This window comes from Rhinoderma darwinii, chromosome 11, assembly GCF_050947455.1.
Source record: "Rhinoderma darwinii isolate aRhiDar2 chromosome 11, aRhiDar2.hap1, whole genome shotgun sequence".
Lineage (NCBI taxonomy): Eukaryota > Metazoa > Chordata > Amphibia > Anura > Rhinodermatidae > Rhinoderma > Rhinoderma darwinii.
In genome coordinates, this window is record NC_134697.1 from 99,396,127 (window position 1) to 99,411,533 (window position 15,407).

The following is a 15,407-nucleotide window of genomic DNA, read 5'->3' on the forward strand; positions in this document are numbered from 1 at the left end:
GGGTAAGATTAGAAGAATGACCGAATATATCTATTAAAGGGTTGTCCACTTTGGACAATAACTAATTGTTCGAGGTCCCCGATGATAAGCTGATCACAGGATGATTTCCAATGTACAAAAGCAAGTGTTTAATTCCCCTGCAGCGCCACCTCAGGGGAAATGATGCAGTGCAGAAAAAGTGGCCTGAAGAAGTAGTGAATGCAAAACAAAAAAAAAACCTCTAAACTAATATATCTTTTTATATAACCTATCCAAAAATAATGCTATACAGTCCCATGTTAAGCCGTGACAACTACTCTCGGGTGAACTGAAGTTCCTTATTCAGGCCTTTTTACTTTGACTTCTATTGAGACTGTTTTGTCCAGTCATGACACCTTCCTTATCATTGACAAGCTATTGTGATATTACTGCTGGATTTTGTATTTCGACAAACCTCTTCATTAACCTTTGGTCCCGGTCCAGAAGCACTGGTCTTTTCCAAATTCACCCTACCGAAATTTATGTAAAAGAAAAAAAAAACGTATTTTTTTCGGGGTGGGTTGATCAAGATATAGAAATTTTTGCAAAAAATGTAATTACCCCAAACCAATCAGAACCTCAGAACTCAACTATGGAATCTAAGCTACCAATCTTTAGAGCTAGAAGTCCTGCAGTGGCCTCAATGTGTCCTTGTAGCAGCTCATGGATTCGACGAAACATCTAGGATAAGCCGTGGTGTAAATCATCACAGACACTTATATAAATATATATATAGAATTTATTTGTCAGAAAGCGTTCACAGAGGATGAACTAACAATTTAAGAGGATTCTCTGTTCACAAGTCAAAGGTCTATTTCCACATTCCAAATGAGCCAAACCAACAGAAGCCCAAAGCTTAGACCACCTCTACCACCACCGGCATTCGAGCTGTCACCAACATCTTCTCCCTTCTGCTGTATCGTATCTTCCCATTCCTCGTTCTCATTCTCACTTGGGCCCGGTTGAGCTCTATAGAAAGAGGAAGGTTTAGGTGGGAAGGATAATCCTGACAGATTTCCTGTTGGGATAGGGTTATGAGAGCTACAAAACCGTAGATCCCGCTCCTGAAGAGAGCGCAGGTCTCTTCCTCGAAAGGCTGGTGGGGAGGAGCAGTTCACTGGGGAGCTAGAGACCTTCGGGGAGGAGCGGAACCAACCCCACAGTGATCGACAGCTACAGTCACAATGCCACGGGTTCCCACTCAGACGCAAAAACTGCAGAGAAGGTAGTGAGCGCAAACAATCTCCTGAGAGGGAAGGCAGGCTGTTATTGAAGAGGTAGAGTATGGTAAGGCTGCTCAAACCACTGAAAGCCACAGGGGAGATAGTCACAAGGCGATTACTATGAAGCAACAGCCGATCCAGGCTTGAGAGACCAAGAAAGGTTCCAGCTGGAAGAGACTGCAACAGGTTTCCATACAAAAACAACTGGGTGAGGTTTGACAGGTCGCGGAACAAGCCATTCTGAAAAAAGAGAGAAACCGTGAGATGATTAGTAGCTGGTGGAAAGTAATTAATAAGCACAAGCATAGAAAAGGAATAACAGGTGGTGGAAGGAGTGTTGTAGGAGTATCTCACATTGGTGAAGTCAGCCGGTTATATATAGTGTATGAGCGCATCAGCTCCGCATTTAAAGATATATGTGATTGTTTAATTGACAGTCTGTAGATCATATAGAATCTGGCTCCTGTCTTCACAGACTAGAGAAGCAGCTGGCAATGCGGTGACTCAAATATAAGCTCTTAAAGGAACACTCCAGGAAAAAGCCATACTTTATTATGCCCAGTGCTGGCCCTGAAAGGGCGGTGCATGACTTTTATCTTCTGGTGTCCTTCGGATCTGTGTCATGCTCCACCCCTCTGTGTAATGCAGAGTGCACGGCCTGAAGAGGCCGTGCATGACGTCTCTTCGGCGTTCTTTGAATCTGTGTCACGTGCCACCCCATGTGTTATGCTGAGTGCAGGGCCTGAAGGGGTGGTTCACGTCCTTTATCTATGGAGTCCTTTTTATCAGTGTCATGCTCCACCCCCTCTGTGTTATGCCCAGTGCAGGGCCTGAGGAGATGGAGCAGGACACATCCAAAGACAGAAGTCATGGTCTACCTTTTTGTTTTTCTGTTTTTTCTTTAGTGTTCCTCTAAAGACCACCCAACAGTTTTAGGCTTCCTTCGACAGCATATTACCTCGTGGTACAATTGGGTGCCACACCAATTCATCATATATAGTGCCAGTGTAAAAAATGAACAATGTGCAATTCTTTTTTTCCATTATCCATCCATTTTCTTATCCTAAAAACTCCTACAATAAAATGTTTAGAACATTTTTGGAATATACTTAAAAGTGCAAATGAATTACTGCCAACGATGTGTTATCGTAAACATGAAAATACCGTTCACATCCAATGCCCACGTCATGCCATAGATAAACATCCTGCCTACATATTAATTTGTATAAATACAATTGTGTCAAAGTAGTCCCCACAACAATGGTGCTCGAATAGCAGTGTCCATAATAGTGTCCTATAACATGCCTCACACAGTATCGGACATACGGCAGGAGAGCGTAGTACTACACCATTCCGATATAGAATTAGGTGGGAAATACAAAGACTGGAAAGAGGGACGGAGGAAGTCCTACAAAAACTGGGACGGCAGGAGGTTTGCAAGACAAGACAGACCACAAAGTCGTGCAAGTGAGCCGTTCCCTTTTTATTTTTCCGTCTATATATCCATGTGCCGGTTGTTTTTAGCGCGGGACCAGTTGTATTTTTTAATGGCATCATTTTGGGGTTCATATAATGTAATGTATAATTTTTATCAATTTTTTTCGGAGGGAGCGGTAGAAAAAAACAGCAATTCCACCGTTGTTGTTTTGGGTTTTGTTTTCACCAGGCGGTCGGTATAAATAACAAGTCGGCTTCATTCTTTGGGTTGATATGATTGCGGCAATATCACATTTATAGCGTTTTTTTTATGTTTTTCTACTTTTACACAGTAAAAAACACTTTTTAGTTTTGCGTTACCACATTCCAAGACCCATAACATTTTTGTTTTTTCGTCAGTGGAGCGATATGAGGGTTTGTATTTTCGGAATGAGTTGTAGATTTCCTAATCACTATATACCCTGTTTTTTGCGAGGTGGGATAAGCAAATAACCGCACATTTTGGCATTACTTCTTCTTTTTTTTTTTTTACTGCGTCCACCGTGTGGGATAAATAATGTGATCATTTTATAGTTTGGGTCGTTACAGATGCGGCGATACCAATTATACATAGTATTATTTATTTATTTTTATAGATCGGGAAAAAGCGTTTTTTTGTTTTTTATTCTTATTTGTATTTTTATTATCGTCTGATCATTTTTTTATCGTCTGATCGCTCCTATAATGCAGTGCATACTTCTGTGTTGCAATGTATTATTCCTGTCAGTTTTACACTGACAGGAGGCCTATTAGTCCCTGACTCTGGCCATTGTTAGGCCTTCAGCTGCCATGGCGACCTTTTGGCACCGTACAATCACGTCGTGGGCACCAATGGGCTTACACAAGGAGCACCACCCATTGTGAACCACTAAGGTGCCTTGTTTGCTATTGATCAAGACATCTAAGGGATTAAACGACCAGGATCGGACAGACAGCCAAGCATCCGCTCCATGCGGCATGGGACACCCACGTAGGGCTTCGACTAGGTTGACGTAAAAAGGCGGTTGCCTAGCCTAAAGCTTCTTAGTAATCGTTAAAAGGCGTGTTGGTGGTCACTAATGGTCCCTTATCCCATCCTTTTTTTATTATAATCATTAAAGGGAAGTTAAAAGTTATAATACGGTGTGCGCTGCATGTCAATCACACGAGAAGAGTCCAGGGAGGAGTTTAATGGCATCCTGCACATGCTCAGTGCTCAGATGAAGTCGAGGCCGGTACACCAGGACTCATCCCAGGACTCTTCTCTGCACGCATGCTGTATAATAACTTATTTTTAGACAAAACACTAAAACTGACAGTTTTGAGAGGTTCATGTTTAGGACGCTATATCCCAGCAATATAACGACATCCTGGTGGTTCAGTGCCCTAAAATGTAGTGACAGGTGCCCTTTAAATAAGTTGAATAATAGTTCCAGCACTGAACCTTGGGGTACGCCACTTATAAAGGCCAATTATCACAACTTTCTGGACACGGGCCAGATTTAATCCAATTACAAGGCCATAGACCTTAATTTACCCATTAGGTGTCAAAGAAGACTAAGTCCAAAAAATTCTATCCACAGCGGCCCCTCTGTCCAGGCTTCTATTTGCCACCTCATAAAAATAAATCCGGTTAGTTTGACAACTTCTGTGTTTAGTGAAACCGTGCTATCACTGTATAAGTATATTGTTTTTTGTCACATGTCCTGGTATATATTCCCTAAAAGCCTCGCAAAATATTTCCAATGCATGTTGCATGACTGAGAAAACGATGAATAAGTCCCCTGGCGTGCTCACGGCAAGTGCCACTAAGGCGGGATTTGATGCGCCAGTGCTATGGCACTGCACGCTGCAAGCCCCGCCCCTCTGCTCTGAGTGATCTCTCTAGTGATCTCCTGATTGGCCACTAGAGTCACTCAGAGCGTCACTCAGAGCAGAGAGTGGTACTTGTGAACGCCGCACCAGGACCTTGCATGACCGAGAAACAAGTTGTGTTTAAAATGCCCTCCCCTATATCACTCTGTACGTGATGATGGTGATCATGCGGGAGCCCGGCTGTAACTGACAGCAAGGCTCCCGTTGCAATCGGAGAAACCTCTATTCCCAGGCAGTTTAACCCTTTAAATGTCGCAGCGAATAGCGCCCGCAACATTTAAGTCCTTTGACAGAGGTAGGGGGCTGCCTTTGTCACTCATCGGCGGCCCACGAACATGATGGCCGGCCACCGATAGGTTGCCATGGCCAAATGAAATTTACGACTTCTATGAGCAGGGGTAGATTTGCGCCACAATTTGCACCCTTGGCTGTGATCGGCTCTCCTTAATAGGCTGAAGATGACCTCATATAGAACAGGAGTGCCAATCAGAGTTGAAAGTGCAGTCTACTGCCTCTTCGTTTCAGTGATACTGGGGGTTTCTGTGCCCGGACGAACACCAACCAATGTTTTGTGAAAGTGCAGCTAAACTTTAAAGAGGCTCTGTCACCAGATTATGATTGTCCACTCTCCTACATAATGTGATCAGCGCTGTAATGTAGATAACAGTGGTCCTAGTAATAAAGAGGCTGTCACCACATTATAAGTGTCCTGTCTCCTACATAATGTGATCAGTGCTGTAATGTAGAAAACAACAGTGGTTTTTATTTTGAAAAACTATATTTTTGGAGCAAGTTATGACCTATTTTAGATTTATTATAATTAGTTTCTTAATGCCCAACTGGGCGTGTTTTTACTTTTGACCAAGTGGGCGTTGTAAAGAGAAGTGCATGATGCTGACCAATCAGTGACCAATCAGCGTCAAACACTTCTCTCCATTCATGTACTCGGCACATAGTGATCTTGCGAGATCACGCTGTGCTGTAACTACCACAGTAACTTTACTGAAGTGTCTTGATAGTGAATAGACATCATCTCCAGCCAGGACGCCATGTCTATTCACACTCCCGACACTTCGGTAATGTTAATGTGGGAGTATGTGACAGCACATCGTGATCTCAATGTGCTGTGTGAACAAGTCACGCACAAACTTTGCCGAAGTCTCGGGATTGTGAATAGACATGGCGTCCTGGCTGGAGCTGATGTCTATTCACTATCAAGACACTTCAGTAAAGTTAATGTGTGAATAAGTGACAGCACAGCGTGATCTCGCAAGATCACAATGTCTGAGTAAATGAATGGGGAGAAGTGTATGACGCTGATTGGACACTGACTGGTCAGCGTCATACACTCCTCTTTACAATGCCCACTTGGTCAAAAAGTAAAAACACGCCCAGTTGTCTATTAAGAAACGAATTAGCATAAAACTAAAATTGGTCATAACTTGCTCAAAATGATCGTTTGTCAAAATAAAAACCACTGTTATCTACATTACAGCGCCGATCACATTATGTAGGAGATAGGGCACTTATAATCTGGTGATAGCCTCTTTATTACTAGGACCACTGTTATCTACATTACATTGCTGATCACATTATGAAGGAGATATGACACTTATAATCTGGTGACAGCCTCTTTAATACTAGGACCACTGTTATCTACATTACAGCGCTGATCACATTATGTAGGAGATAGGGCACTTATAATCTGGTGACAGCCTCTTTAATACTAGGACCACTGTTACCTACATTACAGCGCCGATCAGATTATGTAGGAGATAGGACACTCATAATCTGGTGACAGAGCCTCTTTATTACTAGGACCACTGTTCTCTACATTACAGCGCCGATCAGATTATGTAGGAGATATGGCACTTATAATCTGGTGACAGCCTATTTATTACTAGGACCACTGTTATCTACATTACAGTGCTGATCACATTATGTAGGAGATAGGGCACTTATAATGTGGTGACAGCCTATTTATTACTAGGACCACTGTTATCTCCATTACAGCGCCGATCACATTATGTAGGAGACAGGGCATTTATAATCTGGTGACAGCCTCTTTATTACTAGGACCACTTTTATCTCCATTACAGCGCCGATCAGCTTATGTAGGAGACAGGGCACTTATAATCTGGTGACCGCCTCTTTATTACTAGGACCACTGTTCTCTACATTACAGCGCTGATCACATTATGTAGGAGACAGGGCACTTATAATCTGGTGACAGCCTCTTTATTACTAGGACCACTGTTATCTACATTACAGCGCTGATCACATTATGTAGGAGATGGGGCACTTATAATCTGGTGACAGCCTCTTTATTACTAGGACCACTGTTATCTACATTACAGCGCTGATCACATTATGTAGGAGATAGGGCACTTATAATCTGGTGACAGCCTCTTTATTACTAGGACCACTGTTATTTACATTACAGCACTGATCACATTATGTAGGAGATAGGACACTTATAATGTGGTGACAGCCTCTTTATTACTAGGACCACTGTTATCTACATTACAGCTCTGATCACATTATGTAGGAGACAGGGCACTTATAATCTGGTGACAGCCTCTTTATTACTAGGACCACTGTTATCTCCATTACAGCGCCGATCAGCTTATGTAGGAGATAGGGCACTTATAATGTGGTGACAGTCTCTTTATTACTAGGACCACTATTATCTCCATTACAGCGCCGATCAGCTTATGTAGGAGATAGGGCACTTATAATGTGGTGACAATCCCTATATCACAATATAACTGGTCTTTTTGGAGGCTGCAAATTACCAATGTAACTTTTAAGTACCGACATAATAGTTGAAAGGGGCAGAAGGTGCTTCTCCTGGACATATAGAACGTCACAATTAGAAATATAAGCGGGGGGGGTTACCATAAATGTAAAGAGGTGTTCACACTGAGTTTATTTGCGCATTTTTTTATATCCGAAAACGCCTCTCATTGATTTCAATGGGAGGCGGATGCGTTTTTGTCACCACTCACGGGAAGAAGAAATGACATGCCCAATCTTCGGGTGTTTCCGTCTCTGACCTCCCATTGACATCAATGGGAGGCAGAGAAAGTGGCTTTTGCTGCGTTTTTTTGCCCGGGCGCTTACTGGCCGTGGCCAAAAAAACGCAGTGAAAAACACGGCAAACAGCGTGCAGGCAGGCCAAAATCTGCCTCAAAATTCCTGAAGGCAGGTTTTTCGGCCTGAAAAATACTCTGTGTGAACAGGGCCTAATGGTCTGGTTCCTGCGATACCGAGGAAGAAACAATCTGGACGGCCCAATTCACCTCTCTTTCCCTTAAAGGGGTCTTGGGTTGAGGTATTCAGCTGGCCCCAGGACTTCGATGCTAGTCCGTATTTGAGTCCCTGGACAACTTCTAGATTAATTTGAACAAGAATATGCAGCCATAGTTTGGAGGTTCGGTTGTTAGGCGCAACGACAACAGGAAATCATTACAGATCATTAGTATTTCGACTGGGGATACAGAAGTAAGTAGACGTTGTCAGGCTAAACCAGGCCGGTAAGGGTATGTTCACACGCACTATTTACGGACGTAATTCAGGCGTTTTACGCCTGGAATTACGGCCGAAAATACTGCTTGAAAGCGTCGGCAAACATCTGCCCATTTATTTGAAGGGGTTTTACGATGTTCTTTGCAGACGGTCATTTTTTTTACGCGCCGCTGTCAAAAGACGGTGCATAAAAAAGATGCCCGCGTCAAAGAAGTGCATGTCACTTCTTGGGACGTAATTGGAGCCGTTTTCCATGGACTCCATAGAAAAACAGCTCCAATTACATCCGTAATGGACGCTGCGAAAAACGCCTGCACTTACCATTATTCCGTAATTTCAGCCGTAACGGACGTGCACATGTGAACATACCCTAACAGAGGTCGAGAAGTGCCGTGGAGGGAACCGGATCGTAGAGCGGGTAAGCGGTACTATGAGGAATATCAAAACGTAGTTGGGCAAGCTCTCTACAACGGGTCCATCGGTATCAATCACACACGGTCAGGACCACTATAACCAGCACCGAGGCCTGGGGGTAACAAATATCAGCCGTAACAGTGCTACATCATGGGAAAAAAACGTTTCTGAAATTATTTTGGTAGCCCAACAAATAAAAAAGTTTGGGCCAATAAAACCTTTAAATGCGGAAAACCTGCTAATTTAGGACCTAAGCACTCGGATTGCTAAGGGTTAATATGACATAGGGCGTATGGAAAGAGGACCACCCATCGACAGCAAATGCTAAATCTCTACCAAGACCCCCAACCGTGACAAAGATCTTATATTACCGCTGAATACTCTTATGTGGCAACATCAGCGCCCCCTATAGCTACATAAGCGAAAGGCACATTCATTTTAATTTACACTATATAGACAAAAGTATTGGGACACCTCCACATTCCACCTACAGGAGCTTTTATGACGTCCCATTCTAAATTCATAAACATTAATATGAACTTGGTTCCCCCTTTGTAGTAAAACAGCTTCCACTGTTCTGGTGGCTTTCTACAAGATTTTGGGGTCTGTGGGATTTTTCGCTGATTCATCCAGGAGAACATTTGTGAGGTCAGACGCTGATATCGGGGGAGGGGGCCGGGCTCATAATCCCCGTTCTAGTTCATCCCAAAGGTGTTGGATGGGGGTGCGGCCAGTCAAGTTCTTCCAACCAAACAAACATGTCTTTATGGACCTTGTGCACTGGGGCGCAGTCATGGGGAGCTGAGCCCCAGACTGTTCCCACAAAGTTGGAAGCTACAATTGTCCAAAATGTCTCATGTGCTGAAAAATTAAGATTTTCCTTCACTGGAACTAAAGGGTCCGACCCCTGAAAAACAAACCCATTGCATTATCCCTCCTCCACCAAACTTCACAGCTGGCACAATGCAGTCAGGCGGGTAACGTTCTCCTGGCATCACCAAACCGACTCATCATCCGACCCCCAGATAGAGAAGCGTCACTACACAGAACACGTTTCCACTGCTCCAGAGTCCAGTGGCGGTGGCTTTACACCCCTCCGTCTGACGCTTGGCATTGTGCTCGGTGATGTTCGGATGGCATTCAGCTGCTCGGCCATGAAACTCCCGGGCACAGTGTGGATGTTAATACCTGAGGAGGTCTGTACTCTGCAGTTATGGAGTCAGCAGAGTGTGGGCGACTTTTCTGCACTTGCTCCTCAGCACTCGGCCCCTCGCTCTGTCACTTTACATGGTCTGCACTTTGTGTCTGAGTTGCTGCGGTTCCTTCCACGTTATAATAATATCACAGGTGATGGTGGAAGATCCAGGAGGGAAGAAATTTCCGGAACTGACGTGTTACACCGGTGACGTCCTATTACAGGACCGCGCTGGAGGTCACTGATCTCTTCACAACGACCCGTTCTACCACTGATGTCTGTAACGTGACCGCAGGGCGAGTGCCGGATGTTATACACTGGGGGGGAGTGCCGGATGTTATACACCGCGAGGGCGAGTGCCGGATGTTATATACCGGGGGTGGTGAGTGCCGGATGTTATACACTGGTGGCGAGTGCCGGATGTTATATACCGGGGGTGGCGAGTGCCGGATGTTATATACCGGGGGTGGCGAGTGCCGGATGTTATATACCGGGGGTGGCGAGTGCCGGATGTTATACATGGGGGGGAGTGCCGGATGTTCTATACCGGGGGTGGCGAGTGCCGGATGTTATACATGGGGGGGGGCGAGTGCCGGATGTTATATACAGGGGGTGGCGAGTGCCGGATGTTATATACAGGGGGTGGCGAGTGCCGGATGTTATATACAGAGGGTGGCGAGTGCCGGATGTTATACATGGGGGGGAGTGCCGGATGTTATACACCGCGGGGGCGAGTGCCGGATGTTATATACCGGGGGGGGGGGGGGCGAGTGCCGGATGTTATATACCGGGGGTGGCGAGTGCCGGATGTTATATACAGGGGGTGGCGAGTGCCGGATGTTATGCATGGGGGGGCGAGTTCCGGATGCTATATACCAGGGGGGTGGCGAGTGCCGGATGTTATATACAGGGGGTGGCGAGTGCCGGATGTTATGCATGGGGGGGCGAGTTCCGGATGCTATATACCAGGGGGGTGGCGAGTGCCGGATGTTATATACAGGGGGTGGCGAGTGCCGGATGTTATATACAGAGGGTGGCGAGTGCCGGATGTTATATACCAGGGGGGCGGCGAGTGCCGGATGCAGTGGCGGATTATCATATGGGCGATTCGGGCGGCCGCCCGGGGCCCGAGGCTCCCAGGGGGCCCATGGCAGCCCGAACCGCACATTATCGTACAAAACTATTCAGCGCGCTAGCGCTGCTAATTTCCGAAGATGAGGAGGGGAGGAGCAGGGAATTGGCCGGGAAAGGGGTAGGACACGCCTCCCTGACAAGTGCGGGCGCCGCCATGAGTAACAGAACAGCGACGGACGGCTGTTCTGTTGCTCTAAAGCTGCAAGAGAAGACCCGGGCGGGCGTTCACCGGCGCTGAGGTTAGTCGGCTTATCCTCCTGCCCAACTGGTTCCCGACCGCTGGCTGTATTTTTACGGCCAGCGGTCAGGGACGGGTCCTTAAAACCCGAGCCATAGACTTTCTACGGCTCGGGTTTTAACTTGCTGCCCGCGCGATTCGGCAGCTGAATGTCGGGTCTCCGGCTGTCAGTGACTGCCGGGGACCCTGAGGAGAAGACAGAAGCAGCTTTCGCTGCTTCTGTCTTCTCCGATGTCTTCTTACACAGCGTTCAATGAACGCTGTGTATAGGAATAGAGACAGCAGCAGCGGCGCTGTCTCTATTCCTCCCGGTGATCATGTGACTGGTCACATGATCGCCGGGTGCCGTTACTAACATACTGCTGCTGGGTCTTACTAGACCCAGCACAGCCCTATTAGTGACAATCGTCACTATGAGAGGGCTGATTTCCCCTGTAACTGGGGCTGCTGTGCAGCTCCAGTTACAGGGGAAAAGATGGTGTAAAAGAAAGAAAAAAAATATATAAAGTTCCCCAAAGGTCTTTTTTGACCTTTGAGGAACAGACCATAGTAATAAAAAATAATAAAGTAAAGTGCAAAAAAAAATTAAATAATAAATACACATAAAATACCCACCCCAAAAAAAAACGTTCCCCCTCCCGCCAAACATTGTTGTAACGCTAGCGCTGACCCAATTACCCTAATATAGACATGTAATATATTAAAATTTACGGTAAACAATGACGATTACAAATAAAAGGTCTATTTTAGGGTAAAACTATGTTATTACCAAAAAAAATAGCTGAAACGTAAAAAAGCTTATTTTTTTTACTATTATTTTCAAACTTTATGAATAAAAATTCTAAAATAGCAAAAAAGTGTGCATAAAAACGATAAAAAAAGGAAACCTGCATTGTCTACGGAAAAAAACGTTGCAAAAATCACGTCTTCTTTTTTTTTTTTCTTTTTATAAAAATGTGTGTTTGGTGCAACTTTGTAATTCCGTTTTATTAAAAAATATTTTCACTTTTTGAGATACAGCTGCTTTGTATCCTGTATCCGTCAGGTCAGCAGGACTGACGGGATCAGTGAAACGGGCCTTGCGCTAAATTATAATCTTAGATGTGATAGATTTGAGGTGGATCCTGCGTGTCACTGATCCTGTCAGTCCTGCTGACCTGACGGATACAGGATACAAAGCAGCTGTATCTCAAAAAGTGAAAATATTTTTTAATAAAATCAATCACACACATACTAATATATATATATAAAATTATGATAACGTTTTTAAATGTGTACATAACCTTGTGGCACTATATACAAGGGGGAGCGCTGTGTGCCACTATATACAAGGGGGATATATACAAGGGGAGTGCTGTGTGGCACTATATACAAGGGGGATATATACAAGGGGAGTGCTGTGTGGCACTATATACAAGGGGGAGCGCTGTGTGGCACTATATACAAGGGGGAGCGCTGTGTGGCACTATATACAAGGGGGAGCGCTGTGTGGCACTATATACAAGGGGGAGCGCTGTGTGCCACTATATACAAGGGGGAGCGCTGTGTGGCACTATATACAAGGGGGAGCGCTGTGTGGCACTATATACAAGGGGGAGCGCTGTGTGCCACTATATACAAGGGGGAGTGCTGTGTGGCACTATATACAAGGGGGAGCGCTGTGTGGCACTATATACAAGGGGGAGCGCTGTGTGGCACTATATACAAGGGGGGGCTGTGTAGTGCTATCCACAGTGGTATGTGTGTGGCGCTCTTTATATGGGGGCTTTTTGGTGCTATTTACAAGAGGGGGAGGGCTGTGTGGCGCTCTCTACAGGGGGCTGTATGGCACTATCTATATGGGGCTGTGTGTAACACTCTCTACGGGGGGATGTGTGATATATAGAGGGGGCTGTGTATGGCGATATCTATGGGGGTGTGTAATATCTACAGGGGCTGTGTGTGGCATTATGTACAGGGGGCTGTGTGTATGTGGTGTTTTACAGTGTGTGGTATTATTATATTCAGGCGCGCAGTGTTTGGTGCTATTATATTTAGGGGCACAGTATGTGGCACCATGATAACTTTATTTTCATTTATAGGTGTGGAAATGTTGGAAAAGTGAGGAGACGTCTGAGTGGCAAATTCTGCAGAAATGAGTCATGGCCGGGAGAAGTCGTCATGAGTGCTGGACCGGATGGAGAAGAAAAGAGGAAAAAACTACTAGAATCTGAGACGTCGTCACCTGTGAGTCACTAGATTTATAGAGAATCTGTCACCTCTCCTGACATGTTTATTATAGGAATCCTTGTATTTCACAAAAAGTCTGCAGTCCAGGACTGATAGACAATTCCCCTTGTCAGGAGGACGTGTCCCTGCACAGTGTGATACTGTCAGTATGTAGGGACACCGCGCTGTGACAAGGGAAATCGTAACACTGTTAATGCTTGCCCAAAAAGGTAGTGTTAAAAATAGTTACGGCAGGGCGGCGGTGAGGAAGGGGGGCCCAAGTTTGGGTAACAGCCCAGGGCCCATGGTCTACTTAATCCGCCACTGGCCGGATGTTATACATGGGGGGGAGTGCCGGATGTTATACATGGGGGGGCAAGTGCCGGATGCTATATACCGGGGGTAGCGAGTGTCGGATGTTATACAAGGGGGGGGGGGCATGGGGATTCAATGACTAAGAGGGGGCGCATACTTTTCCCCATATAGTGTACATATAAATCTGAGGCCTGCTTTCGTAGATCCGCTTATATTGTGATGATCACATCAGGATATTTCTACCTCATCAGGTCATTAAAAATAAATCGGTGAAGGGCTTTGTTTCTTACACACCTGTAACCGGAGCGCTGTTTCCACTTCATTTATTAATGACATGTAACGCAACCCGCAGCACTGGAGCTGAACCGTCTGGATGGAGCAGGACTACAGCCGGGCTCTTCCTCTGTTCTTTGTATTGTGCCGTTTCCACAGACGTCATTATTATATACTGCTTGTATCTGCTATATACCATATGTTAACACTTGTCTTCTGTTTTACACATACGGCAGTGTATTCTTAGTTACAGCGCAGTTATTGGATCGTTATAAGAATTACGGATTATAACCTCCGTGTCTCTGATTTGGAGATACTTAAAAGGATTGTCTCGTTTCATCAAATGAATGTTATTTTTTTGTATAATTAAAAGTTATACAAATTTTCAATATACTTTCATTATTCTTCACGGTTTCCAAGATCTCTGCTTGTTGTTATTCAGTAGGAACATTCGTTGTTTACTTCCAGTGGATACAATTCTGTCCATGGTCTTGTGATGGACACACAGGTGCACGGCTCGTTACAGGGTCATGTGATGGACACACAGGTGCCCGGCTCGTTACAGGGTCATGTGATGGGCACACAGGTGCACGGCTCGTTACAGGGTCATAAGATGAACACATGTGCACGGCTCGTTACAGGGTCATGTGATGGACACACAGGTGCACAGCTCGTTACAGGGTCATGTGACGGACACACAGGTGCACGGCTCGTTACAGGGTCATGTGACGGAGACACAGGTGCACGGCTCGTTACAGGGTCATGTGATGGACACACAGGTGGACAGCTCGTTACAGGGTCATGTGATGGACACACAGGTGCACAGCTCGTTACAGGGTCATGTGATGAACGCACATGTGCACAGCTCGTTACAGTATTCTGTATCAGATCTGTTTCTTCTAATTATCCCAGCATCTTTGTGTCTATCACATGACCCTGTAACAAGCCATACACCTGTGTGTTCATCACATGACCCTGTAACAATCCCAGCACCTGTGTGTCCATCACATGACCCTGTAACAAGCCGTGCACCTGTGTGTCCATCACATGACCCTGTAACGATCCCAGCACCTGTGTGTCCATCACATGACCCTGTAACCAGCCATGCACCTGTGTCTAATCGCATGATCCTGTAATGATCCCAGCACCTGTGTGTCTATCACATGACCCTGTAACAAGCCATGCACCTGTGTGTCCATCACATGACCCTGTAACCAGCCATGCACCTGTGTCTAATCACATGATCCTGTAATGATCCCAGCACCTGTGTGTCTATCACATGACCCTGTAACAAGCCATGCACCTGTGTGTCCATCACATGACCCTGTAACAATCCCAGCACCTGTGTGTCCATCACATGACCCTGTAACAAGCCGTGCACCTGTGTCTAATCGCATGATCCTGTAATGATCCCAGCACCTGTGTGTCTATCACATGACCCTGTAACAAGCCATGCACCTGTGTGTCCATCACATGACCCTGTAACCAGCCATGCACCTGTGTCTAATCACATGATCCTGTAATGATCCCA

General features: G+C 45.5%; 1 protein-coding gene across 1 annotated transcript in view; it reads right to left on the reverse strand.

Moving 5' to 3' along the window:
* Positions 1-734: 734 nt before the first annotated feature.
* RTN4RL2 (reticulon 4 receptor like 2) overlaps positions 735-15,407 on the reverse strand; it is a 35,362-nt gene continuing 20,689 nt past the window's right edge. The window contains exon 3 of the mRNA XM_075842246.1: positions 735-1,481. Within this exon, the coding sequence (XP_075698361.1) occupies positions 822-1,481 (660 nt within the window). The 3' untranslated portion in view covers positions 735-821. The remainder of the gene's footprint in view (positions 1,482-15,407) is intronic.